At 39.2% G+C, this 25,749-nt stretch overlaps 1 protein-coding gene across 19 annotated transcripts in view; it reads left to right on the forward strand.

The window, feature by feature from the left end:
• CSNK1G1 (casein kinase 1 gamma 1) overlaps positions 1 to 25,749 on the forward strand; it is a 235,182-nt gene that overhangs the window by 131,855 nt on the left and 77,578 nt on the right. For all 19 annotated transcript variants that reach the window (XR_009209593.1, XM_058427276.1, XM_058427280.1 and 16 more), the window contains 2 exons: positions 5,925 to 5,965; positions 13,531 to 13,600. Coding sequence is in view for 18 of the 19 variants with exons in the window: in XM_058427276.1 (XP_058283259.1) it covers positions 5,925 to 5,965; positions 13,531 to 13,600 (111 nt within the window). In the remaining variant the exon portion in view is untranslated. The remainder of the gene's footprint in view (positions 1 to 5,924; positions 5,966 to 13,530; positions 13,601 to 25,749) is intronic.

A 25,749-nucleotide genomic window follows, 5' to 3' on the forward strand; every position in this document is an offset into this window, starting at 1 on the left:
TTATTCTAATAGTTTTTTGGTGGAGTCTTTGGGATTTTCTATATAAATGATTATGTGATCTGCAAACAGGAACAGTTTGATTTCTTCCTTTCCTATTTGGATGCCCTTTCTTTTGCCTCATTGCTCTGGATAGGACTTTGAATACTATGTTGTATAAAATTGGTGAAAGTGGGCATCCTTGTCTTGTTCTAGTCTTTTGAGGAAAAGCTTTTAATTTTTCCCCATTCAGTCTGATATTAGCTGTGAGTTTGTCATATATGGCCTTTATTATGTTGAAATGTGTTCCTTTTATACCTAATTTATTGAGAGTTTTTATCATGAAGGGATGCTGAATTTTATCAAATGTCTTTTCTGTGTCTGTTGAGATGATCATATGGTTTTTGTCTTTCATTCTGTTCATGTGACGTATCATGTGTATTGATATGCATATGTTCAAGCATCCTTAACATCCCTGAGATACATCCCACTTGATCATGGTGAATCATCTTTTAGTGTGTTGTTGGATTTAGTTTGTTAGTATTTTGTTGAGTATTTGTGCCTCTATTTTCATCAGGGATACTGGCCTGTAGTTTTATTTTGTTTTATCCTGGCCTGGTTTTGGTATCAGTGTAATGCTGGACTCAGAATAAGTTTAGAAGTATTCTCCTCCGCTTTTTTGAAATAGTTTTAAAAGAATTTATATTTGTTCTTTCAATGTTGGATAGAATTCAGCAGTTTGAAATAGTTTGAAAAGAATTTATATTTGTTCTTTCAGTGTTGGATAGAATTCAGCAGTGAAGCCATCAGGTCCTGGGCTTTTTCTTTGTTGGAGGAGTCTTTTATCATTGCTTCAATCTCATTACTTGTTATTCTGTTCAGGTTTTCTATTTCTTCTGACTCAGTCTTGGTAGGTTGTATGTATGTTTCCAGGAACTATTCCATTTCTTCAGATTTTTAAACATTTGTTCTCATATAGTTGTCAGATTAATATTGTAAAAATACAACTTTCACCATTTGCTTTTCCCCTTCATTCACAGCAAGCTGAAGAATGAAGTTAAAACTCCTATATTTGCATTTAGGATTATCCATAATCTTATTCTAAACTAGCCTTTCTTTTTTATCACCCAAGAACTTTCTCACAAGAACTTTCTACGTATATCAAGTCAAGTTGTTCACTTTAGCATCTCTTACCTACCGAATGTCAGATACTATGTTTGTTTCTAGGGATAAAAAGATGAATTAAACATTCTTGTCCTCTGGAAATTTACTGCCCAGTGGAAGTAAAAAGATATATGCATAAATAATTATAGGTAGAAGTTCATGAAATTGGGTGCTGGCTTAGTCTTAAGACTAGAAAGTATATTTAGAAAAGGGCTTTTTTTTTTTTTTTTTTGTAAACAAAAAGGCATAAAACCACAAGGAACCAAAAAAAAAAAATGGAAGAGAAAGTGAAAACAGATTGAGAAATGTTAACAAAATTTTGGAAGCTGAAACACAGATGGTTAGGTGGTAACTGACTTAGCACTCCAGACAAGGCTGAGTGCCTGAAGGGGCAGGCCAGTTAATGCTATAAAATATACCAGATAGGTTTCAGAATTGGAGACACTAGGAACTTCACAAAGGTGGGATGCAGAAGGGGCTAAAAATGGAAAACTTAGTTGAAAGTCAACTGCACTGTGAAAAGCGGCTGCCCAGCTAAATGCAGGAAAAATAAGAAAAAGGTTGCACACTGAGCCCGGAAGTGGTGGCTCACGCCTGTAATCCCAGCACTTTGGGAGGCCAAGGCAGGCGGATCACAAAGTCAAGAGATTGAGCCCATCCTGGCCAACATGGTGAAACCCTGTCTCTACTAAAGATACAAAAACTAGTTGGTCATGTTGGTGCGCACCTGTAATCCCAGCCACTCCAGAGGCTGAGTCAGGAGAATTGCTTGAACCATGGAGGCAGAGGTTGCAATGAGCTGAGATCGTGCCACTGCACTCCAGCCTGGGCAACAGAGCGAGACTCTGTCTCAAAAAAAAGAAGAAAAAGGTTGCACACTGAATGACGAGACTCCTCAAGACTTCTTGTGGAAGAAACAAGTATGTAAATGCCCAGGATTTCTTTGAACTCTTGCTTTTTTTTTTTTTTTTTTTACATAAGAGTTGGCTTTTTTTTCTTGTTTCCCACCCTGGTGAGCAGTCGTGCGATCTCGGCTCACTGCAACCTCTGCCTCCCAGGTTCAAGCTATTCTCCTGTCTCAGCCTCCCGATTAGGTGGGATTACAGGCATTCACCACCACACCTGGCTAATTTTGTATTTTTAGTAGAGACGGGGGTTTCTCCATGTTGGTCAGGCTGGTCTTGAACTCCTGACCTCAGGTGATCCGCCCACCTTGGTCTCCCAAAGAGCTGGGATTACAGGCGTGAGCCATTGCGCCCGGCTACATTTTTTTCTTCAAAAGAAATCTATGCACAATTTCTTTAATATAGTAGGTTTGTTTTTATATAAAAAAAGACTTTCTCCAAATCTTCAAATGAAAATGAGGATCCATGAAAGGTGTATCTTACTTGTCCTGTAGCTTAGTACACAAGGGCCTTGGCACACTTCCAAGTACCCACGGGTACGTACCTCAGAGTGGGGACCTGGCATTGGTTATTATTCATAACCTGTCCTTAGCTTAGTGGATGTTTGTGGCTTTTCTTCTGTTTCTTCCCACACACTGTGCTTCGATTATATGGGTCTACCCACAGTATATCAAATCCTGTGCATTTTCTGTCATTTATCCATATCATTGTTCAAATTAGTATTTTTTAAACATAGAAAATGCCTTTTATTCTCTCCTCTGTTCATCCTTCAGGGCTCACTTCAAGTGCTGCTTGTGCCCAAATTCATTACCCTCCGTATCCAAGCTCTTCTACTGACTCGTTTGTATTTCTGTTTTAACACTCACTGTATCATATGATTTATTTGACACACTTTTGAGCCACCACATACAAGACCTTGTGTGAGGAGCTAGAATACAGTCTATGAAGGGTAAGAACTGAGGTTGCTCATCTTAGATGTCTGGTATCTGTTTAGATGGGCATTAAATATTCACTTGCTTTTCCCTACTTCTGTTCTCTTATTTTTCTAGTTAATCTTGTACTACCTCACAATGCTCATGCAAAATCACAGATCTTATGAGGTCACAAAACCTGTCATTTTAAACTTTAAGATAGCATTGATGTTCTGCAATTATACAGGAAGTAGGAACAGGGAAAAATGGTATTAATGGCTTTTTTTTTTTTTTTTTTTTGAGACAGAGTCTTGCTCTGTTGCCAAGGCTGGAGTGCAGTGACGCGATCTCGGCTCACTGCAACCTCTGCCTCCCGGGTCAAGCGATTCTCCTGCCTCAGCCTCCTGAGTAGCTGGGATTACAGGCGCATGCTACCACGCCTGCCTAATTTTTGTATTTTTACTAGAGACAGGGTTTCACCATATTGGTCAGGCTGGTCTCGAACTCCTGACCTCGTGAGCCACCTGCCTCGCCCTCCCCAAGTGCTGGGATTATAGGTGTGAGCTGTAATTAAGTTCTTAGGGTTAAGCCTGTGCTAAAATTAGTTGTTTTTTTGTTTTTTTTAAGGCACTCTCCCATGCTGGAGTGCAATGGCATGATCTCGGCTCACTGCAACCTCTGCCTCCCAGGTTCAAGTGATTCTGTTGCCTCAGTCTGCCGAGTAGCTGGGATTACAGGTGTCCACCACCACCCCCAACTAATTTTTGTATTTTTAGTAGAGACAGGGTTTCACCATGTTGGCCAGGCTGGTCTCAAACTCCTGACCTCAGGTGATCCACCCACCTCGGCCTCCCAAAGTGCTGGGATTACAGGCATGAGCCATTGCACTTGGCTCTAAAACTAGTTTTAAGTCACAGTAACAATGCTCATTTCATTTCAGGAAGAGCTGTCTTGAAAAATCTTTGCGCAGCATCACATCTGGTGTGCAAGAAGTCCTGGGCCAAATTAAAGTTTTAATCTGCCTGGGAACTGGCTATTCGTTACTGCCTCATCTGTTCCTCTCTTACTTATTACTATCCTTTTTATAATTTCATGAAATATATTTTAAAATGGCTTTGGTGGGAACATTAATCAGAAACATAAAGTAACCTTTAGAAGGTTAATGCAAACACTCTATATATGAGAGAAATGCCTATTTTCTACTTGTGCTCCCCTAGAAAAAGAAGTTATTCATCTTATGGTTTCTTAGGTGTTTGACCTAAGAAACCAACCTGTTAGTCTTCTTTTTATCTTACTTGCAGACAAAAATTAGTCCTAAATTAGTGTACTCTTTGACACATAAAGATACTCGCAATCTGATGGCAGTATGAAAAGTTTAATGATGTAGTTATATTGCAGAGGGCCTTCTGTTGTCTAGAGGTTTGTAAATGAGAATTTGTATTGTAAGCAGCTTTTTGTGTTTGTTTGTTTATTTATGAGACGGAGTCTTACTCTGTTGCCCAGGCTGGAGTACAGTGGTGTAATCTTGGCTTACTGTAGCCTACACCTCCTGGGTTCAAGCGATTTTCCCGCCTCAGCCTCCCAAGTAGCTGAGATTACAAGTGTTCACCACCACCCCCGTCTAATTTTTGTATTTTTAGTAGAGGCAGGGTTTCACCATGTTGGCCAGGCTGGTCTTGAACTCCTGACCTCAAGTGATCCACCTGCTTCAGCCTCCCAAAGTGTTGGGATTACACGACACCCAGCTTGTTTTTTTATTTATAAAAACAATGTGCATTATATAAAAATCAGAAAATACTAAAATAGTAGAACTATTTTATATTCCTTTTATATTCTTTTTCACGCACATATATTCAGCTGTGTATTACAGAAATATAACATTTACTGGTATATTTTAAAAATAGTCATACTATATGTACAGTACCAATAACTTTTAATCAGTCGAGATTTTGAGTGTCTTATATGTGCTGAACATGGTCTTAAGCACCATAGGGTATTGAGAAAACTTAAAATCCCTATCCTTAAGATATTTACACTCTAGCTAGATAAGAAGGCAAACGTGTAAGAAGAGATACGAAGTTCAGTGCAGTGGCTAAACTACATGATATGTACTAAGCACTCAGGAGGAATTAAAGTTAAGGCTTCCAAGGATTAGTGAGGATGGGGAGGTGAGAGGAGCTGAGTATCCAGCATATATTACAGGTTCACTAAGTGAATGTTGTTGCTCTGGCCCTCATCATCATTCCAAGTTCTTAGTCTAAACGTCTGGGAATATTGATTACATTTGTAGAAATAGGAAAGTTTAAAGGAAAAACCATTATTGCAGGAAGAACTTTGAGATGTGTAAGTGTTGTCTAGCTGAAGATCTGTTTCCTGTAAATAGTTAAAGATATAAGGCTATTGGTTCTGGTGAACAGTCAAAACAGCTTTGAGAATCATCTGCTTACAAGCAGTAGATGAATTCTCCAAAAGTAGGTTTGGGCAATAATTGGTTTTATTCACACTATCCTTCATGCCATCCAAAGTTGACACGAAATACCATGACAAAATATATAGAATTCTATTTTCCAGTTAGTTCAAAGAATGAAGGTTTGTGTTTATTGTGCCAAGAGCTAAAATCTGTTTGAAATTCTGGCATTTCTTCTTGAATTGCCTTGTGGCTTAATAGTTGGGAAGCATTAATATGCACTGTGTGTGTGTGTGTGTGTGTGTGTGTGTGTGTGTGTAAGAGGGATTTGTTTTCTCTTTTAGGAAAATTCTCAGGTGTAGCTTAAATTTCTAAATTTTCAAGCTGTTCTAGCCTTGCTAGATCTTATTATCTCTGTAGCTTTTCACTTATAAATCAAGTTTCATTTATGTGAACAGCATTGGGAATATAACCTTTCTCATGACCCTGTAAGCTAATATTTTGCTTTGCTTTTCCCAGAATAAATGTCACTAAAACATATACATTCTGCTTTCCTCTTAGGTAAAAATCTCTACACCAATGAATATGTAGCAATCAAACTGGTGAGTAGAATCTGTTTGTGGTAATTAATGTTTTGGTGCTCCCATTGCTTATATCTTTTTATAGGAAATAGTTTTAAGCATTCATTCACAAAAATGCTAATGGTTTGGGATTTTTTTTTGTATATGATCCCACATTTTTCTTCAATTATAGTGTTGCAGTGATGAATCACTGTATACTATATAACACTATATAGTTAAATGATACTAACTTTAGTGTTAGCAATGATGACTCAAAAATTAGTTGATTAAAAAAGGCTGGAAGAACTAGTAATTCTGTGAACTTAATCTTTCACAGAGGTATCTTAATTAAAAAGATAAAATCATTCAAAAATTTTGCTGTTTTTTCTCTAACTTAACTGATTTATTTTTTGTACTTAGAAGAAAATCATAACTGATCATCTAATCATGGCCTTAAAAATCTGTCAAGCATGAAAAACATACCATATGGTCATATTAGAAGCAAAGAAGTCAATTGGTATATTAGTACTAACCTTGTGAATAATTAAACTAGTCATTGAAAATGATACCCTATTAAAAAGTAATAATTTTATTATTTTTGAGGACTAATAATTTTAAAAGACAATTCTTTATCTTATATTTAAGGTTGATAACAAAACCATTTTTTCATGTGAAATGTTTCATATGACTAGTTTCACCGAAACTCTGTGTTTGTCCTCATATAAGTGTCCCAGGATTTACAGGTAGCTTTGATTTATTAGTTGGAAGCCAGAGGAGTTAATGGTTGAAGGAAATTGAAGGAAATCTATGCTATTCTTTTCTTTTCTTTTTTTTTTGGAGACAGGGTCTCACAGTGTTGCCCAAGCTGGAGTGCAGTGATGTGATCTTGGCTCACTGCAACCTCTGCCCCCTGGGCTCAAGCGATCTTCCCACCTCAGTCTGCCTCCTAAGTAGCTGGGACTACAGACTACACATCACCACACCTGGCGAATTTTGTATTTTTTGTAGAGATGGGATTTCATCATGTTGCCCAGCTCGGCCTCTCAAAGTGCTGGGATTACAGGCGTGAGCCACCATGCCTGGCATTGTTATTTTCTAATGAATTGCACTTACCACATCCACACTTGTTCTGTGATTGGTCGTTCTTCTCATCCAGCTTGCTTGTGGAGGAGTTAGGGTTGTCTTGTGAGGAACTGACAGCTACCAGATGTGTTTCCCTACAAAGGGGGTGGGCGGACAGGGAGCAGGGCTTAAAGCAGCAGGTACCTTCTAGGAAACCAAGTATTTTTGTATTTTGACTTGGAACTCTTGTTGGATAGATGGGAGCAGGAAGAGAGGTAATACATGTAACAATGCAGGTCAAATATCCTCTTAGATTGAATATTAGAGGATTAACTGAACAGACGCAGTGGCTCATGCCTGTAATCCAAGCACTTTAGGAAGCCAAGGCAGGCAGATTGCTTGAGCCCAGAAGTTCAAGACCAGCCTGGGCAACAAGGCGAAACCCTGTCTCTACAAAAAATACAAAAAATTAGTCAGGTATGCTGGCACACACCTATAGTCCCCACTACTTTGGAGGCTGATGTGGAAGAATCACCTGAGCCCAGAAAGTCGAGACTGCAGTGAGCTGAGATTGCTTGCAACTCTGCACTCAGCCTGGGTGACAGAGTGATACCCTGTCTCAAAAAAATAGGATTAACCATATTTTTTAATTTATAGGAGTTTGTTTATTCTTAAAAGTGTTCTCTAGTACACCTGCTTTTTTTACTTTTTCTGTTTTATTATTCTGATGAGTTGGAATAATCTTTGATTACTTGGGACTACTGAGAGAACAAAGCACTTCCTAAAACACTTAAAAAATTTGCCACATTACTACATATTTGTTAGGCTTTTTGTTAGGGACAGTTCTTTCATCTTGATTTCTTCTGCTAGGTTATACCAATCAACCTATATAGATAAGCTTACATAACATATTGTTGACATGATTGATCGTTACATTTCATTTCCTTTTTAAAAACTTTTATTCTGCTTTGTATGGCCACTATTTAAAGCTAAAAATGGAACTCTTAAAATCTAGTATGGTGTGACTCAGTACTGCATTTCTCTTTCAAATAAAGGCATTTTGGAGGATAACAATTTTGTCTACAGGCTTTCACTCTTGTTTTTGGGCTTCTGTTCTCCAAAGGGAGATATGAAGGCAGTAATTGAGCTCTTTGGATTGTAATGGTAAATTTGCCATAAGCACTACACTCCTATAAGGTAGCTGTCTGCTGTTTGTTTAGGATTTTAGACAGGCATATGTTTTCCAAAATAACTGGCAAATATTCTGGCAAATGCACAGCCCTCTATGGAAATGTAATCAGCAGCTGGCACAGAAATGCAAGGAAGCTCTGCTGCTGCTGTTTCAGTTGTACTTTGTTTGGATCTTCATTGTGGGCTCTTTTTTCTTAGATTTCTTAGATTTCTAAAAACCTTTAAAAAAATCATACACAAAGTAAACAAAATAGTGTAATGAGCCCCTCCTTTATCCATCACCCACATTTCTAGGGTTCTTTTTACCAGAGGTTTTCTAACAATTGGGTTTAAAAAAAAATCTCTGTGCTGCTAATATTGCTGCCTTCTGCAGTCTGTAGACTGAGTTTTCCAATGCTTTCTACTTGTAGTGCTTCCAGAAAAGCACCTTGAAGCCCAATTGGCTGAGCAGGCTATGGCCATGTGCTAAGGAGTTGGCTGAAGTGTGTAATTCTCTCAGTCTTCATAATAAGATCCTCATGTCTGAATATATGTGATGTGTATGCCTTTCAACCCTTGAACTCTATGGAGTTTTGCATTTTTAATTTACTAGCTTGGCTACCCAACGTCGGATTGAATATTTTCTATTATGCTTTCCAGCATGAAGATTGAGAGTATAATATTTGAGGAAGGATGTGTGGTTTTTAAAATTCATCGCCTCTGTGGTTTGTCAGAATCCAAAAGCGATTTCTCTGGAAAGAATAGGCCCTTTTCTAGTGTTTTGATCAACTTCTAGTTCCATGTTGATTTGTCATCACTGTTTCTGTTTGGTTCCTTGTGAATTCTTAGTTATTTTGCTAATGGAAAAATTCTATACCTGGCTGCTTTGACAGTGATTCAGTGGAATATCTGCAACCAAATGGAGACATAAGACTGATATGATACCTCTCTATCTGAAGAGATAAATAAGAAAGGGACTCTACAGTATAATTAGTCTTATGTACTTTTCTTTTGACTGAAAGTCTTGAGACACTTGAAGTCCAACTCTAATAATTGCTGATTTTATACTCAAAGAAGGATATGAGTTCTTTCTTCATAGCGCTTCCTACAGATACGAACATTCCAGTCTGGCCTGAATTGATTTAGAGACAATCTTCCTAGAAGCAGAGGGATAGACTAGACAACTTCAGAGAAACTTCTGAATTCTTTGATTAATGGATTCTATATCTTAAGAAAAATGCAGAAAACTTCAAATGGATTCAGGAAAGAGCCTTCAAAGATGATCAAAGAATTAAAAACTAGGACCAATGAGGAAAGGTGAAAGGAATTTGAAATTACTTTACCTGAGGAAAGAAAGTCTAGGAAATGATTGGATTGTTTTGTTATTTGAAGAGAGCTACTTAATAGTATTCGAGGTTATTGAGAAGGTTTTTTATTTTTTTGCTGAGGACTTAAGCAAAATAGGCTTAAGTTTCAGTAGTGAGATTTGAGTATAATATAAAAGTGTTCCAAACCATGAAACTTGTTCAACATCAGCATGAATTATCGAGGGAAGTTATGGAATCTCCTTCCTTGGAGTCTGTCTTAAACATAAGACAAATAGGCTGGGTGCGGTGGCTCATGCCTGTAATCTCAGCACTTTGGGAGGCTGAGGTGGGTGAATTATGAGGTCAGGAGTTTGCGACCAGCCTGGCCAGTATGGTAAAACCTCGTCTCTACTAAAAATACAAAAATTAGCCGAGTGTGGTGGTGTGCATCTGTAGTCCCAGCTGCTTGGGAGGCTGAGGCAGAAGAATTGCTTGAACCCGCGAGGTGGAGGTTGCAGTGAGCTGAGATTGTGCCATTGCACTCCAGCCTGGGTGACAGAGTAAGACTCCATCTCAAAAAAAAAAAAAAAGACAAATAACTACTCAGTGGGGGAAAGGACAGTCTTTTCAACAAAGGATGCTAGAAAAACTGGATACCCACTTAACAGTGAAGTTGGATTCTTACTTTACATTTTATTCAACAATTAATTCAGAGTGGATCAAAGACCTAAATGTAAGATTGAAACTATAATACTTTTACTAGAATACACATGGGAAAAGCTTCATGACATTGGATTTGGCAGTGATTTCTTGGATATGACACCAAAATCACAGACAACAAAAGAAAAAAACTAGCTAAGTTGGACTTCAGCAAAATTTAAAACTTTTGCACACTGTCAACAGATTTCTAAAAAGGGCAACCCATGGAAAGGAATAGGAGAAAATAATATCTAATAACAGATGATATCCAGAATTTACCACTATAACAATTTTTTAAAGTTCAGTGGCATTGGCCAGGTGCAGTGGCTCACGCCTGTAATCCCAGCACTTTGGGAGGCCAAGGCAGGTGGATCACTTGAGGTCAGGGGTTTGATACCAGCCTGACCAACATGGAGAAACCCCATCTCTACTAAAAATACAAAAATTAGCCAGGCGTGGTGGCGCATACCTGTAATCCCAGCTACTTGGGAGGCTGAGGCAGGAAAATCGCTGAACCCGGGAGGCGGAGGTTGTGGTGAGCCAATATCGTGCCATTGCACTCCAGCCTGGGCAACAAGAGTGAAACTCCGTCTCAAAAAAAAAAAAAAAAAAGTTCAATGGCATTAAGTACATTTACATTGGTGTACAACCGTCACCACCATCCATCTCCAGAACTTTTTCATCTTCCCTAACTGAAATTTTGTATCTGTTAAACACTAACTCTTCATTCTCCCCTCCCCCCAACCCCTTGGCAACCACCATTCTGTCTGTCTCTATGAATTTGACTACACTAGATACTTAATTTTTTTTGTTGTTTGTTTTTTTGGAGACGGAGTCTTGCTCTGTCGCCCAGGCTGGAGTGCAGTGGTGCGATCTAGGCTCGCTGCAATCTCCACCTGCCGGGTTCAAGCAATTCTCCTGCCTCAGCCTCCTGAGTAGCTCGGAGCATGCTGACACTCCTGGCTCATTTTTTGCATTTTAGTAGAGACAGGGTTTCACCGTGTTGCCCAGGCTGGTCTCGAACTCCTGAGCTCAGGCAATCCACCCGCCTCAGCCTCCCAAAGTGCTAGGATTATAGGCGTGAGCCACCGCGCCTGGCTACTAGGTACTTAATATTAAGTGGACTCATGCAATATTTGTCCTTTGTAACTGGCTTATTTCACTGAGCATAATGTCCTCAAGGTTTGCTCATTTTGTAGCATGTGTCAGAATTTCCTTTTTAAGGTTGACTAATACTTCACCATATGTATATACCCAATTTTGTTTATCCATTCATCCAATTATGCACACTTAGGTTGCTTCCACCTTTTAGTTATTGTGAATAATAATGCTATAAACATGGATGTACAAATAAATCCAAGTTCCTGCTTTCACTTCTTTGGAGCATCTATCCAGAAATAGAATTGTAAATCATAATGATTCTGTGTTTAATTTTTTGAAAAATTGCCATGCCATTTTCCAGAGCAGTCGCACCATTTTGCATTCCCATCAGCAGTGCACAAAGGTTCCAGTTTCTCCACATCCTCATCAACACTTGTTATTTTTCTGTTTTTGATAATAGCCATCCTAATGGGTGTGCAGATGTTGAGCTTTATTTTATTTATTGATTGATTAAGACAAGGTCTCACTCTGTTGCCCAGGCTGGAGTACAGTGGCACAATCACAGCTCCCTGCAGTCTTGATCTCTGGGACTCAAGCAATCCTCTCACCTCGTCCTCCTGAGTAGCTGGGACTACAGGAGCGTGCTGCCCTGCCAGGCTAATTTTTAAATTTTTGGTAGAGACAGGATCTCCCTGTGTTGCCCAGGCTGGTCTCTAACTCCTGGGCTCAAACAGTTCTGCTGTCTCAGCCTCCCAAAGTGCTGGGATTACAGGCATGAGCCACCATGCCCGTCCTATTTTATTTATTTATTTGTAAAGATGAGGTTTTGCTGTGTTGCCCAGGCTGGTCTCTAACTCTTGGTCTCCAGTGATCGTCCTGCCTCAGTCTCTGAAAGTGCTGGGTTGGCAGACATGAGCCACCATGTCAGCTAGTGTTGAGCTTTTAAAGAGAGATTATAATGTGTTTAGGGTAATGTTTGGTTTTCTTGTTAGCCAGTTGCCCAGTACACTGTCAGTTTAGAATAATCAACCAGCCAGTTGCTCAACTGGTATAGAGCAAAGTATGGTTGTTTGGCTGCTTTATCTCTGAGGTTTTTAGAAAACTCCATTTTTGGAAACTTGAACACCACATTGATTGAAGTTACATATTTTAATTGCATTTACAATCTTTAATTCTCAATAGTTTAAAAAGAAATATACATAAGGATGTTCCTAAAAGCATTGTTCATAATATTGGAAAATGAAAACAGTTCACGTGTCCAAAAATTATGGGGAGGGTGTATATACATACATACATAAATACATATCCACATACAGGGCAATACTTAAACCATTAAAAATAATATAAGCCAGGCGCAGTGGCTTATGCACTTTGGATGGCTGAAGTGGGAGGATTGCTTGAGCTCAGGAATTTGGGACCAGCCTAGGCAACATAGTAAGATCCTATCTCTACAAAAAATTAAAAATTAGCTGTGAGTGGTGGCACACACTTGTGGTCCCAGCCACTCGGGAGGCTAAGATAGGAGGATGACTTGAGCCTGGGAGGTTTCGACTGCAGTGTGCGAGACCCTATCTTTAAAAAAAAAAAAAAGAAATTATACACGTTTATTTACTGCCATGGGAAAATGTTATTACATTGTTGAATTCAACAATAGCACATTAATGAACAGCAAATATATTATAATCTCATTTATATAAAATTAAGTTCATTAGTCTATATTATATATATTAATACATATATAGATAAATAAATACTTTGAAAGACATTCACTAAAATGTTAATAGTGCCTCTCTTTAAAGTGACAGGATCACAGATGATTTTTACTTTCTTCCTAATTTTTGTATATTTGAATTTTCTTCTGAGCATGCATTATTTTTCTAAAAATAATAAAACCATGAACCACCCAAAATTCAGAACAAAACAAGCAGGAAATACATTCTGGTATTTTTTTATTTAAAGATTTGGCATCAAGTTTCCTGGGAGAATACATATCAGGAGAATATTTCATTGCAAGAAAGGTATCCTTGAATGATAGCTCATGCAAAGTCTATTTTTATTTAACTATCCATGGAAGGAGTTGTATGTAATTCACCTTCACCTTCTCTTAGCTATACTGTCTAAGACCAATTGTGGTTAGAAAAGGCTCTTATATATGGATATTATCTCTAAAACATTGGGTGATCTTAGCCCTCGTTTACTCCAAAAATTTAAGAATGGAAAAATCCCATTTGTTTAAATCTGATCACAGTTTTTCTTTTTGGATTTCAGGAACCAATAAAATCACGTGCTCCACAGCTTCATTTAGAGTACAGATTTTATAAACAGCTTGGCAGTGCAGGTAAGTCAAGTCTTTTCTCTCCACTTACTTAGCATGTAGCTTAGCTGGAAGCCCTAAAATATACAAATTTTTTTGTCTGGTTTACCCTTTTCACCAAACCATCTATCTCCCCTGCTTGCCGATAGGTAAATAAACACAGTCAACCACAAAGCTACTTGCACTCTGGTTCCTGGAGTTGAGTTGACAGGGGAACTGTTTTGCTATGACTATGCCCACAGACCAACTTGCAGATGCCTTCCGCTTGTCAAATACTCGTAGTGTGAAGGATTTGCTTTTCAGCAGTTCATTCTCTTTTCATTTCTTTACTTATACCAACAGAAAGGAGGAAATGTTGGTAATTTGCAAAATATACTTTACCACATTGAGATGGTTTATCTGTTTTGAAGACATACTAAAATATACATTCTGAAATACTACAGCACTGTCATTTTATCCATTGTTCTCATTAATTTGCAAGAGCTATCCATATGATTGTAATAACCTATGACCTTTGGCAATTTTTAAAAATTAAGTTAATCACTTTAAAAAATGTTTGTTTTTACCTAAAAGCTCTAATTTCTCAAATATCTTACTGGCTTCCAGAAAAATGTTTTGCTAATGTTTACCTGTAGGGACAAGTCTCTCAGAAGATGAAATCTTTCAGAGCTATTTTCACTATTTGACATTAGTAGAATTTCCTCTGCTTTATGCCCCCTTCACTGTGACAGGTTTTATGTGAATGACTAAAGCTCGGTTTCTATTTTTTTTCTTTCTTTCTTTCTTGTTTTGGAGACAGGGTCTCACTCCCATCACTCGGGCTGGAGTGCAGTGGCACGATCACGGCTCACTGCAGCCTTGACCTCCTAGGCACAAGCAGTTCTCCTGCCTCAGCCTCCTGAGTAGCTGGGATTGTAGGCATGCACCACCACACCAGGCTAATTTTCTGTATTTTTAGTGGAGATGGGGTTTTGCCATGTTGCCCAGGCTGGTCTTGAACTCCTGGGCTCAAGTGATCTCCTGCCTTCAGCCTCCCAAAATGCTGGGATTACAGGCATGAGCCATCATACTGTTGGTTTCTATTTCAAGTAATCCTATTGAAGGTACTACTGAAGGAATTTGAGTTCTACTTCCTAAAATATTTAGAATTATATGAGTCATTGTGTATTATTCAAGTTTTATTATACCCTGACTATAGCAATAATCAACTATAGTTATAACCCAGGGAGCCCACAATGGACTTGTCTTTCATTGAACTTAATATGAATTCTTGCTTACAGTAGCCTCTCAGTATATATTTGTTAATTGATTGGAATGTTTTTGGCATAAGATTTAAGACTGGCAACTGAGTTCACAGGGTGTATACATAACTTGAGGCTTATCTTCCCAGATGCCCCAAGACTACATTTTAATTGTTGTTCTTCTTACATTCCTGGTTTCATAATGTTGTTAAGTTATTCTAGGTTTCATAAGTTTTAGGGAAAAGACTGTCACAGCCCATTTATGATAAGCATGTTTGTATATGTCTCATAAATCTAAGGGTCAGGTAAAAACATGCTTAATGCAGTCCAGCTTAGAAGTTTAAATGGGGAAGTGGACAGGCCAGTTTTCAGGATTTCCTCTGTAAGCCCTTTCAAATAGATCCACCAAATCAGACCAATCTTCCCTTTTCAATATAGAGCCAAAAAATCTAATGAATTTGTTAGGTAGGAATAACATCTGTGCTGCTGGGTTGGTACTCTCCCCAAATAGAGAAAATTGCAAGCTCTTGAAGTTTCAGCATTCTCTGTGCACTGAAAACGAGGCGTAAACAGGGAGGGCATTAGAGGGAAGGTGACTATACAAATTGCTTTTCACTTAAGCAGCAAGCAAAAACTGGAATCTCTGAGACTGGTACATCCATCATTGTCATGAGTGGGAATAGGAGGGCTCTGTTGTACTGGTTAGGCCAACTGTTGACTCATAGTCAGATAGGCTGGCCATCGTTGGTCTGTCTCCCAGTACCTTTTCTAACAAACATATAAAGGTCACAAAGCCTTCTAGGTCTTATATGCAGTTCAGTGGTGACTACTGGCCTCTTTTCTGCTTCTTGAGATCGCCCACTACTCCTAAAACAGCTGCGGTGGGCATCGTCTTAATACCCTTGCCTGCAAATAACAAGGTAGCTACAGACTTTTCCAAGATAGGAAATGCTTTAGTTATCTCTCGCTACCCCTACCCCCTAGTGTAAGAATTGTATCCCTCGCTACCCCTACCCCCTAGTGTAAGAATTGCTTTTAGGATTTTCTTATAGTAATCTAAATCAGCTTGACTACTTAGTTCTAATCATAGAGTTCACCAGTCTTCAGGCTAATTTAATGTGGGAAAGTCCAGTGTATTTGAAGTTCTTCATATTAGGCCGAAGTTTGCCATTTATTTATTATTTTTTAAATTTAGATGGAGTCTTGCTCTGTCGCCAGGCTGGAGTGCAGTGGCACTATCTTGGCTCACTGCAACTTCCGCCTCCCAGGTTCAAGTGATTCCCCTGCCTTAGCCTCCCGAGTAGCTGGGACTATAGGCACGCACCACCATGCCCGGCTAATTTTTTGTGTATATATACATATATATATATATATATATATATTTTTTTTTTTTTTTTTTTGAGACAGAGTCTCGCTCGCCCAGGAGGTAGGAGTGCAGTGGCACGATCTCGGCTCACTGCAAGCTCCGCTTCCCGGGTTCACGCCATTCTCCTGCCTCAGCCTCCGGAGTAGCTGGGACTGCAGGTGCCCGCCACCATGCCCGGCTAGTTTTTTTTTGTTTTTTTTTTTATACAGCCCAGAGGTGCTTTATTTATTTATTTATTTTTAACACCTATTAGGCCATGAATTCATAGGGAATAGGTTCCAGCAGCTCAGGCTCCTTCCCGTTGGTTCTCACAAAGTGTGCTTCTCTGGGTGGAGCAGGCTGGCACTTTAGTTGAACCCAAGTACCTTTCTCTTTGGCTTCTTTCTTTTTCTGATCATTTTCCTTCACGCGTTTCAGGAAGCTATCTTGGCTCTTAGAGTGCTTAATGTGCTCAATACGCACATTAATTCTCTTGGCAAGAATCTTACCCTTAACTTGTTTGTTTACAACAATGCCAACAGCATGCTGGGTAACATTGTAGACTCTTCCAGTTTTGCCATGGTAACACTTGTGGGGCATTCCTTTTTGAACAGTACCCATTCCCTTGATGTCTACAATATCACCTTTCTTATAGATTCGCATATACATGGCCAAAGGAACAACTCCATGTTTTCTAAAAGGCCTAGAGAACATATATCGGGTGCCTCTCCTCTTTCCCTTTGTATTTGTCATTTTGTGAATTACTGGAAGATGGCGGTTCCGGCTGAAAGGTGGTTTTTTTTTTTTTGTATTTTTAGTAGAGACGGGGTTTCACCGTGTTAGCCAGGATGGTCTCCATCTGACCTTGTGATCTGCCTGCCTCGGCCTCCCAAAGTGCTGGGATTACAGGCGTGAGCCACCACACCTGGCCAATTTTTTATATTTTTGTAGTAGAGACAGGGTTTCACCATGTTGGCCAGGATGATCTTGATCTCCTGACCTCGTGATCTGCCTGCCTCAGCCTCTCTAAGTGCTGGGATTACAGACGTGAGCCACCGTGCCTGGCCATATTTTTTATTTTATTTTTTCCAGAGTCCAGATGAGGAAGAACATTGGGATATTTTTAAAATCCTGATTATATTATCCTATTGATAATTAGGCGTTGACTATTTTTTTATTGTAATTGCATATTGGTTCCACTCTCCCCACTCCCTGCCATAAGATTATAAGCTCCTTGAAAACAAGGCTTGTGTCTTCTTCACCGTTGCATCTCAAGTGTATCTTAAGGCCTGGTGTGATGTCATTCTGTCACATAGTAAGCAGTTAGCAAGTAGTTCAGTGGCAGAAAGAAGTTAGGAAGATTTAATAAGCTTGCCTTTTTAGATTTTTACCAATGTTATTAATAAAAATATTCCTTGTGATGGTTAAAAAAAGGAAATTTATTTTGAAAGAAGATCAATTGACAAGAAAATAGACAAGATTTCATCATGTGTCATTGTAAACGTGAGCATGAACACCAGAGCTTGTTTTTAACTTACAGGCACAGCATTCCTCCCCCTATTTTTTTCAGAGTAAGTTCTCAGCTGCAAGTGTGACTCATTGGTATTTAATATTTGAGCAGCCAGTGCACATATGCCACTCTTTTCATTACCAAGGTGATGTTGCAGCATTGTAAATAAACAACCTTTTGTGCCAAAGCCACACAAAGACCACAGTAACATAATTAGTGTTTTTACTCACTAGTGTTTTATCTGTCATTGTTCATTACTGTCCAATGAATTATAAAATATTTGGATTTCCTGACAAGGAATACTTAAACAAAAAGCCCATTATGACTTAGGTTTGTTCAGTGAATTAATCATTGCTTATAAAACAAATGTATGAAATTGTTTGGGAGAAATGATTGATTATGAATTTAAAGAATACCTATTGCTGCGATATCCAGAGCTTGAGACATTAAATTCCTAAAATAGGAACTTTTTTGTTGTCCTGGGACTATGACCATTTTCTTCAGCACCCACCTCTTAATCATTACCTTGGCCTTTTGGACCCCAGTTTCACATTGACGACCTGATCTAGAAATTCATACCAATTCTCTAATTATGTAGAGATAGAACAAAAATGACAGCACTGGATAATTGTGAACGTGGTTCTGGTTGGAGGTCTTCCACATTGTCCCTGCTTTTCCTTGTGTGACCTCTAACTCTTTCCCTTCCATTCCACTTTGTTTTCTACTGAGTGGTCACACTTTTCAAGCTTTGTTTGTTGATTACAGTTTTACCACCAAGATTTTCAAGACTTCATGCTTAAGAATTGATATCTCCAAGATAATCAGGGAAGAAAGTAAAGGGGACGATGAGAACATTGAAACTGAGAATAAGCATTTTATTTTCCTGTTAGCTATCATTTTTTCATTTCTTATAGAAACCAAATTGTAAAATCTTATAACTATTTTTCTTATTTTCTTCAATCATCAATGTTATGTTAATTGTATTATGGTCACCATAGGCAAGTTTTAATTTCTTTTCTTTTTATGGGAATGATTTTAGGTTTTAGTATTCCCAATCCACAAATCTTTTTTCCAGCATAGTTCTCACTTTTGCTTGTATTCTAGCACACAGGAACAAGATTTGGTGGATGAGAGGTTTGGGGCAGAGATATGAAAGAGCCTGTGGCCAAAACAGATCCATATTAGGAAGAGTGACAGTATGAGAATGACTCCATAGCTAGGTATGGGCTGACTACATGACAACAGTGTGGTATATGTTCGGTAATTGAATAGAAGGTGAATAAGTCAGAACCAAGCGTGCAGCTGAAGTGGGAGGAAAAACGGGGGGAGGGTATGAGTCAGCAAGGACCAGAGCAAATGAAAGAGGATTGAGGGTTTAGAGGGTAGGTATACGGCAGGATAATAGGATTCTTTGCAGTAAATGACAGGAAAATGGCGGTCTCTGACATAACTAGAAATTTCTAAGTCTAGGCTGCCATATCCTGGCTTCCCAGCAGCTATTGTAAGCTAGTGACTCTTCTGCTTTGGTTCTCTTATAAAGGAGAAGCTAATCCTCAAATTAAAAAATGACAAGATTCCCCCCTCCCTTTTTTTTTCTTTTTTTCTTCTTTTTTTTGAGAAATAGACTCTTGCTCTGATTCTGAGGCTAGAGTGTAGTGTTGCAATCGTAGCTCACTGCAGCCTCAAATTCTTTGGCTCTAATGATCCTCTCACCTCAGCCTCCCAAGTAGCTGGGACTACAGGCGCAATGCACCATAGCTGGCTAATATTTTTAGTTTTTGGTAGGGATGGAGTCTCACTATGTTGACCAGGCTGGTCTTGAACTCTTGGCCCCAGGTGATCCTCTCACCTTGGCTCCCCAAAGTGCTGGGATCACAGGCATGAACCACTGTGTCCAGCCTTAACAAGACCCTAATTGAAACTTCACAAATGCAGGAGTCAAAACAAAATCTCACTGGGCAGAGAAAGCCAATTAACTTGTTAAATATCTAGTAGGCGGTTCATTTTTAAAATTGATACATAATATACCTATTTATGGGATATATGTGATATTTTGATACATGCATACCTATGTGTAATTATCAAGTCAGGGTGGTTGAGATACTCATTACCTCAAAACATTTACCATTTCTTTGTGTTGGGAACATTTCAAATCTACTCTTCTGGCTATTTTGAAATATACAATAAATTATTGTTAACTGTAGTCACTCTGCTGTGCTATAAACACTAGACTTTATTGCTTCTAACTGTATGTTTGTACCCATTAACCAAGCTCTCTTCATCCTCCCCACACCCAACCATTCCCAGCCTCTGGTAACCATCATTCTATATGAGATCAACTTTTTAAGTTTTCACATGAGCGAGAACATGTGATGTTTGTCTTTCCCTGCTTAGCTTATTTCAGTTATTATAAAGGCCTCCAGTTCCATCTGTGTTGCTGCAAATGACAGAATTTCATTCTTTTTTGTGTGTGTGTCTTTTTTTTTCCTTTTTATGGAGAATGGGGTCTCGCTATACTGCCCAGTCAGGTCTCAAACTCCTGGGCTCAAACTATCCTCCCGCCTCGCCTCCCTGAGAGCTGGGATTACAGGTGTAAATTTCATTCTTTTTTTATAGGTGAATAGTATTTCCTTGTGTATATGTACCACATTTTCTTTATCTTTTATCTGTTAATGGACACTTAGGTTAATTGCATATCTTTGCTATAATGAATAGTGCTGTAATAAACATGGACGTACACACGTTTTTGATAAACTGATTTTGATAATAGCTATGAAGATCATTTGCCCATTTTTAAATCAGATTATTATCGTTACTATTTTTTGCTATTGAGTTGTTTGAATTGCATATATATCCTGGCTATTAATTAATCCCTTATTAGATACATGGTTTGCATATATTATATTTTCTCTTATTCTACTTGTTGTCTTTTCACTCAGTTGTTTCCTTTGCTGTGCAGAAGCTTCTTAGCTTGATGAAATTCCATTTGTTTATTTTTACTTCTGTTGCCTGTGTTTTTGAGGTCTTACCTGAAAGATTTTGCCCAGACCAATGTCATGAAGCATTTCCCCAATGTTTTCTTCTAGTGGGTTCATAGTTTCAGGTCTTACATCTAAGTCTTTAATCCATTTTGATTTGATTTTTGTGTGTGTGTAGTTAGAGATGGGGTCTAGTTTTATTTTTCTAAACAGATCATCCTTTCCCTACTGAATGTTCTTGGCACCTTTGTTGAAAATTAGCTGGTTCCAAATATGTGGGTTTATTTCTGGGTTCTCTCCTCTCTTCCCTTGGTCTGTTTGTCTATTTATGCCAGTAACATGCTGTTTGGTTACTGTAGCTTTGTAGTATATTTTGACATCAGGTAGTGCATGATTAGTGGGTGATGCCTCTAGCTGTGTTCTTTTTTTTCCCCCCGCCTTGATACAGGGTCTTACTCTGTTACCCAGGCTGTAGTGCAGTGGTGTGATCACGGCTCACTACAGCCTCAGCCTCCCTCACCACGCCCTGCTAACTTTTTGTAGAGGCAGGGTTTCGCCATGTTACACAGGCAGGCATCAAAGTCCTGGACTCCAGTGATCCACCTGCCTCAGCCTCCCAAAGTGCTGGGATTACAGGTGTGAGCCATTATGCCTGGTCTTGCTTTGTTCTTTTTGCTCAGGATTGCTTTGGCTATTCAGAGACTTTGTGATTACATAAGAATTTTAGGATTTTTTTTTCTATTTCTGTGAAGAATGTCATTGGTATTTTGATACGAATTGTGTTGAAGCTATAGATTGCTTTTGGTATTATTAATATTTTTACAATATTCTTCCAATCTATGAACAAGGGATGCCCCCACCGGCCCACACTCTTTTTTTTTTTTTTAATTTTTCAGTTTCCTTCACCAGTGTTTTATAGTTTCCCTTGTAGAGATCTTTCATATCCTTGGTTGAATTTATTCCTAGGTATTATTTGTAGCTATTGTAAATGGAATTGCTTTCTTGATTTTTTTCCACTAGTTTGTTATTGGGATGTAGAGATGCTACTAATTTTTTTATTTCTTATTTTATTTTTATTTTTTGAGACAGAGTCTCGCTCTGTCACTCAGGCTGGAGTGCAGTGGCGCGATCTCAGCTCACTGCAACCTCTGCCTCCCAGGTTCAAGCAATTCTTCTGCCTCAGCCTCCCAAGTAGCTGGGATTACAGGTGCCCACCACCACACCCAGCTAGTTTTTGTATTTTTAGTAGAGACGGGGTTTCACCATGTTGGCCAGGCTGTTCTCGAAGTCCTGACCTCAGGTGATCCACCCGCCTAGGCCTCCCAAAGTGCTGGGATTGCAGGTGTGAGCCACCATGCCCGGCCTATTTATTTATTTTTTTGAAACAGGGTCTCACTCAGTCACCCAGGTTGGAGTGCAGTGGTATGATCTCAGCTCACTGCAACCTCCACTTCTCAGGCTCAAGTGATCCTACTGCCTCAGCCTCCTGAGTAGATGGGACTACAGGCACATGGCTAGTAATTTTTGTATGTTGCTTTTGTATCTTGCAACTTGACTAAATTTTTTAATTCATTTTGAGAATCTTTTTGGTGGCAGTTTTAGGATTTTCCACATATACAATCATGTCACTTGCATATAGGGACAATTCGACTTCCTCATTTTCAATTTGGATGCCCTTTATGTCTTATTCTTGCCTGTTTGCTCTGGATAGTACTTCCAGTACTATGTTGAATTAGAGTGGTGAGAGTGGGCATCCTGTCTTGTTCCAATTTTTTGAGGAGAAATTCAGCTTTTCCCTGTTTGGAATGATGTTAGCTGTATTTGTCCTATATGACCTTTGTTGCATTGAGGTATGTTCCTTCTGTACCTAGTTTGTTGAGGGTTTTTTTGGTTTCGTTTTGTTTTTCTTTGAGATAGAGTCTCGCTTTGTCTCCCAGGCTAGAGTGCAGTGGCGCAATCTTGGCTCACTGCAACCTCTGCCTCCCTGGTTCAAGCGATTCTCCTGCCTCAGCCTTCTGAGTAGCTGGGATTACAGGCACACGCCACCACACCTAGCTAATTTTTGTATTTTTAGTAGAGACAGGATATCACCATGTTGGCCAGGATAGTCTCGATCTCTTGACCTCATGATCTGCCCTCCTTAAAGCCTCCCAAAGTGCTTGGGTTACAGGCAAGAGCCACCGCGCCCAGCTGAGGATTTTTTTTTTCTTTTTTTTTTTTTTTTTTGAGAAGTAGCAAGATTTATTGCAAAGAGCAAAAGAACAAAGCTTCCACAGTGTGGAATGGGACCAGACCAGGCTGCCACTGCTGGCTCGGGCAGCCTGCTTTTATTCTTTTTTTTTTTTTTTTTTTTTTTAGCTTTTTTTTTTTTTAATTAATTTTTTTGCACACAAAAACAATAAACATTTTCTAATAATACATACAAACAAAAAGATGCATATCAAACATATTAGGAAGGTTGCACATGGGAAGTTGGGGAATAGAAATGGGGGGTGGGAGTTAAAATAAATGAGAGAGGGACTTTATATGGATCAGTGATAATAACTCAATCCTCTATTTGACAAAGAAGAGGGAGAAGGAAGAGGAAGAAAAAGAAAGTGGGATAAAGGATCAGAAAGGGAGGAAAATAGAAAAAATTAGAGTATGACTCCAGGGTAGACCTGTTTTGTTGTCACTGAGTTGGTTGGTTAGTTTGTCTGTTGTATTTTTCATGTTTCGCCATGTTGGCCAGACTGGTCTCGAACTCCTAGCCCGAAGTGATCAACCCGCCTCGCCCCCCAGAGTGCCGGGACCACAGGTGTGAGCCACCACGTCCAGCCCCCACATTGCTTCTGGCCTCCGTGGTAGACCTCCGAGACGGAGCGGCCGGGCAAAGGCGCTCCTCACTTCCCAGACGGGGTGGCCAGGCAGAGACGCTCCTCACTTCTTCCCAGACGATAGGTGGCTGGGCAGAGGCGCTCCTCACTTCCCAGACGATGGGCGGCCGGGCAGAGGCGCTCCTCACTTCCCAGACAATGGGTGGCCGGGCAGAGGCGCTCCTCACTTCCCAGAAGATGGGCGGCCGGGCAGAGGGGCTCCTCACTTCCCAGACGGGGCGGTCGGGCAGAGGCGCTCCTCACTTCCCAGACGATGGGTGGCCGGGCAGAGGCGCTCCTCCCTTCCCAGACGATGGGTGGCCGGGCAGAGGCGCTCCTCACTTCTTCCCGGACGGGGTGGCCGGGCAGAGGCGCTCCTCACTTCTTCCCGGACGGGGAGGATTTTTTTTTTTAATCATGAAAGGATGTTGAATTTTATCAGATGCCTTTTCTGTGTCTATTGAGATGATCATATGGTTTTGTCCATTCTATTCATGAGATTTATCTCATATATTAATTTATGTATGTTGAATCATTCTTGCATCCCTGGAATAAATCCCACTTGATCATGGTGAATTATCTCTTTTATACATTGTTGGATTTGGTTTGCTAGTATTTGTTAAGAACTTTTGCATCTGTGTTCATGAGGAATATTGCTGTGTAGTTTTCTTTTGTTGTTGTGTCCTGGTCTGGTTTTGGCATCAGGATAATCCTGGACTCAGAATGAGTTTGGAAAAATTTTCTCCTCTTCACTTTTCTAATGTTTTAGAAGAATTTATATTAGTTCTTGATGTAAATCTGGTAGAATTCAGTAGTGAAGCTGTATTAGGCCATTCTTGCATTGCTATGAGGAAATACCTGAGACTGTATAAATTATAAAGAAAAGAGGTTTAATTGGCTCATGGTTCTGCAGGCTGCACAGGAAGTGTGGCACCAGGCATCTGCTTGGCTTCTGATGAGGCTTCAGAAAGCTTACAGTCATAGCAGAAGGCAAAGTGGGGACTGGTACATCACAATACAAAAGCAGGAACAAGAGTGACTGGGAGTGGGGGGAAAGTGGGGGGAAAATGACCAGATCTAATGAGAAGTCACTTATCATGAAGACAGCACTGCCATGATTCAAACACCTCCCACCGAGCCCCACCTCCAGCATTGGAGATTACAATTACATATGAAATTTGAGCAGGGACAAATATTTGAACTATATCAGAAGCCACCAGGTTCTGACCTTTCCTTTGATGGAAGAAGTTACTGCTTCAGTCTTATTACTCATAATTAGTTCAGGTTGTCTGGTTTTCATGGTTCAATTTTGGTTGGTGGTATGTGTCCAGGAATTTATCCATTTCCATTAGATTTTCCAGTTTGTTAGCATATAGTTGTTCAAAATAGTCTCTAATGATTCTTTGTATTTCTGTGGTATCAGTTGTAATGTCTCCTTTTTCGTTTCTGATTTTATTTGAGTCTTCTCATTTTTTTCTTGGTTAGTCTAGCTAATGGTTTGTTGTTTTTATCTATCTTTTTTAAAAAAAAACAACTTTTTGTTTCATTGATCTTTTGCAACTTTTGGTCTTAATTTTGTTGATTTCTGCTCTTTATTATTTCTTTCCTTCTACTGAATTTAGACTTTTTTTTTCTTTTCTAGTTTCTTGATATGCATCATTAGGTTGTTTATTTGAAATCTCTACTTTTTTGATGTGTTATTGCTATACCCCATCTTGATTTCTTCATTGACACTATAGTTATTCAGGAGCATGAATTTCCATGTATTTATACAGTTTCTAAAGTTCCTCTTGTTATTGATCTCTAGTTTTATTTCCTTATGGTCAGAAAAGATATTTGATATACCATTTATTTTAAATTTTTTGAAACTTGTTTTGAGGCCTAACACGTTGCCTGTCCTGGATAATATTCCATGTGCTGATGAAAAGAATATACTCTGAAGCTGTTGGATGAAACGTTTTGTAAATGTCTGTTAGGTCTGTTTGGTCTAAAGTGATGTTTAAATCCAATGGGATGTTGAAGCCCCCAACAGTTATCGTGTTGGAATCTATCTTTCTGTTTGGTCTAAAGTGATGTTTAAATCCAATGGGATGTTGAAGCCCCCAACAATTATCGTGTTGGAATCTATCTTTCCCATTAGATCCAATAATATTTTATCTTTCTGAGTGCTATGATGTTGAGCACACATATATTTACAATTGGTTATATCCTATTGCTGGATTGTTCTCTTTATCATTGTATAAT

This window comes from Hylobates moloch, unplaced genomic scaffold (assembly GCF_009828535.3).
Source record: "Hylobates moloch isolate HMO894 unplaced genomic scaffold, HMol_V3 SCAFFOLD_14, whole genome shotgun sequence".
Lineage (NCBI taxonomy): Eukaryota > Metazoa > Chordata > Mammalia > Primates > Hylobatidae > Hylobates > Hylobates moloch.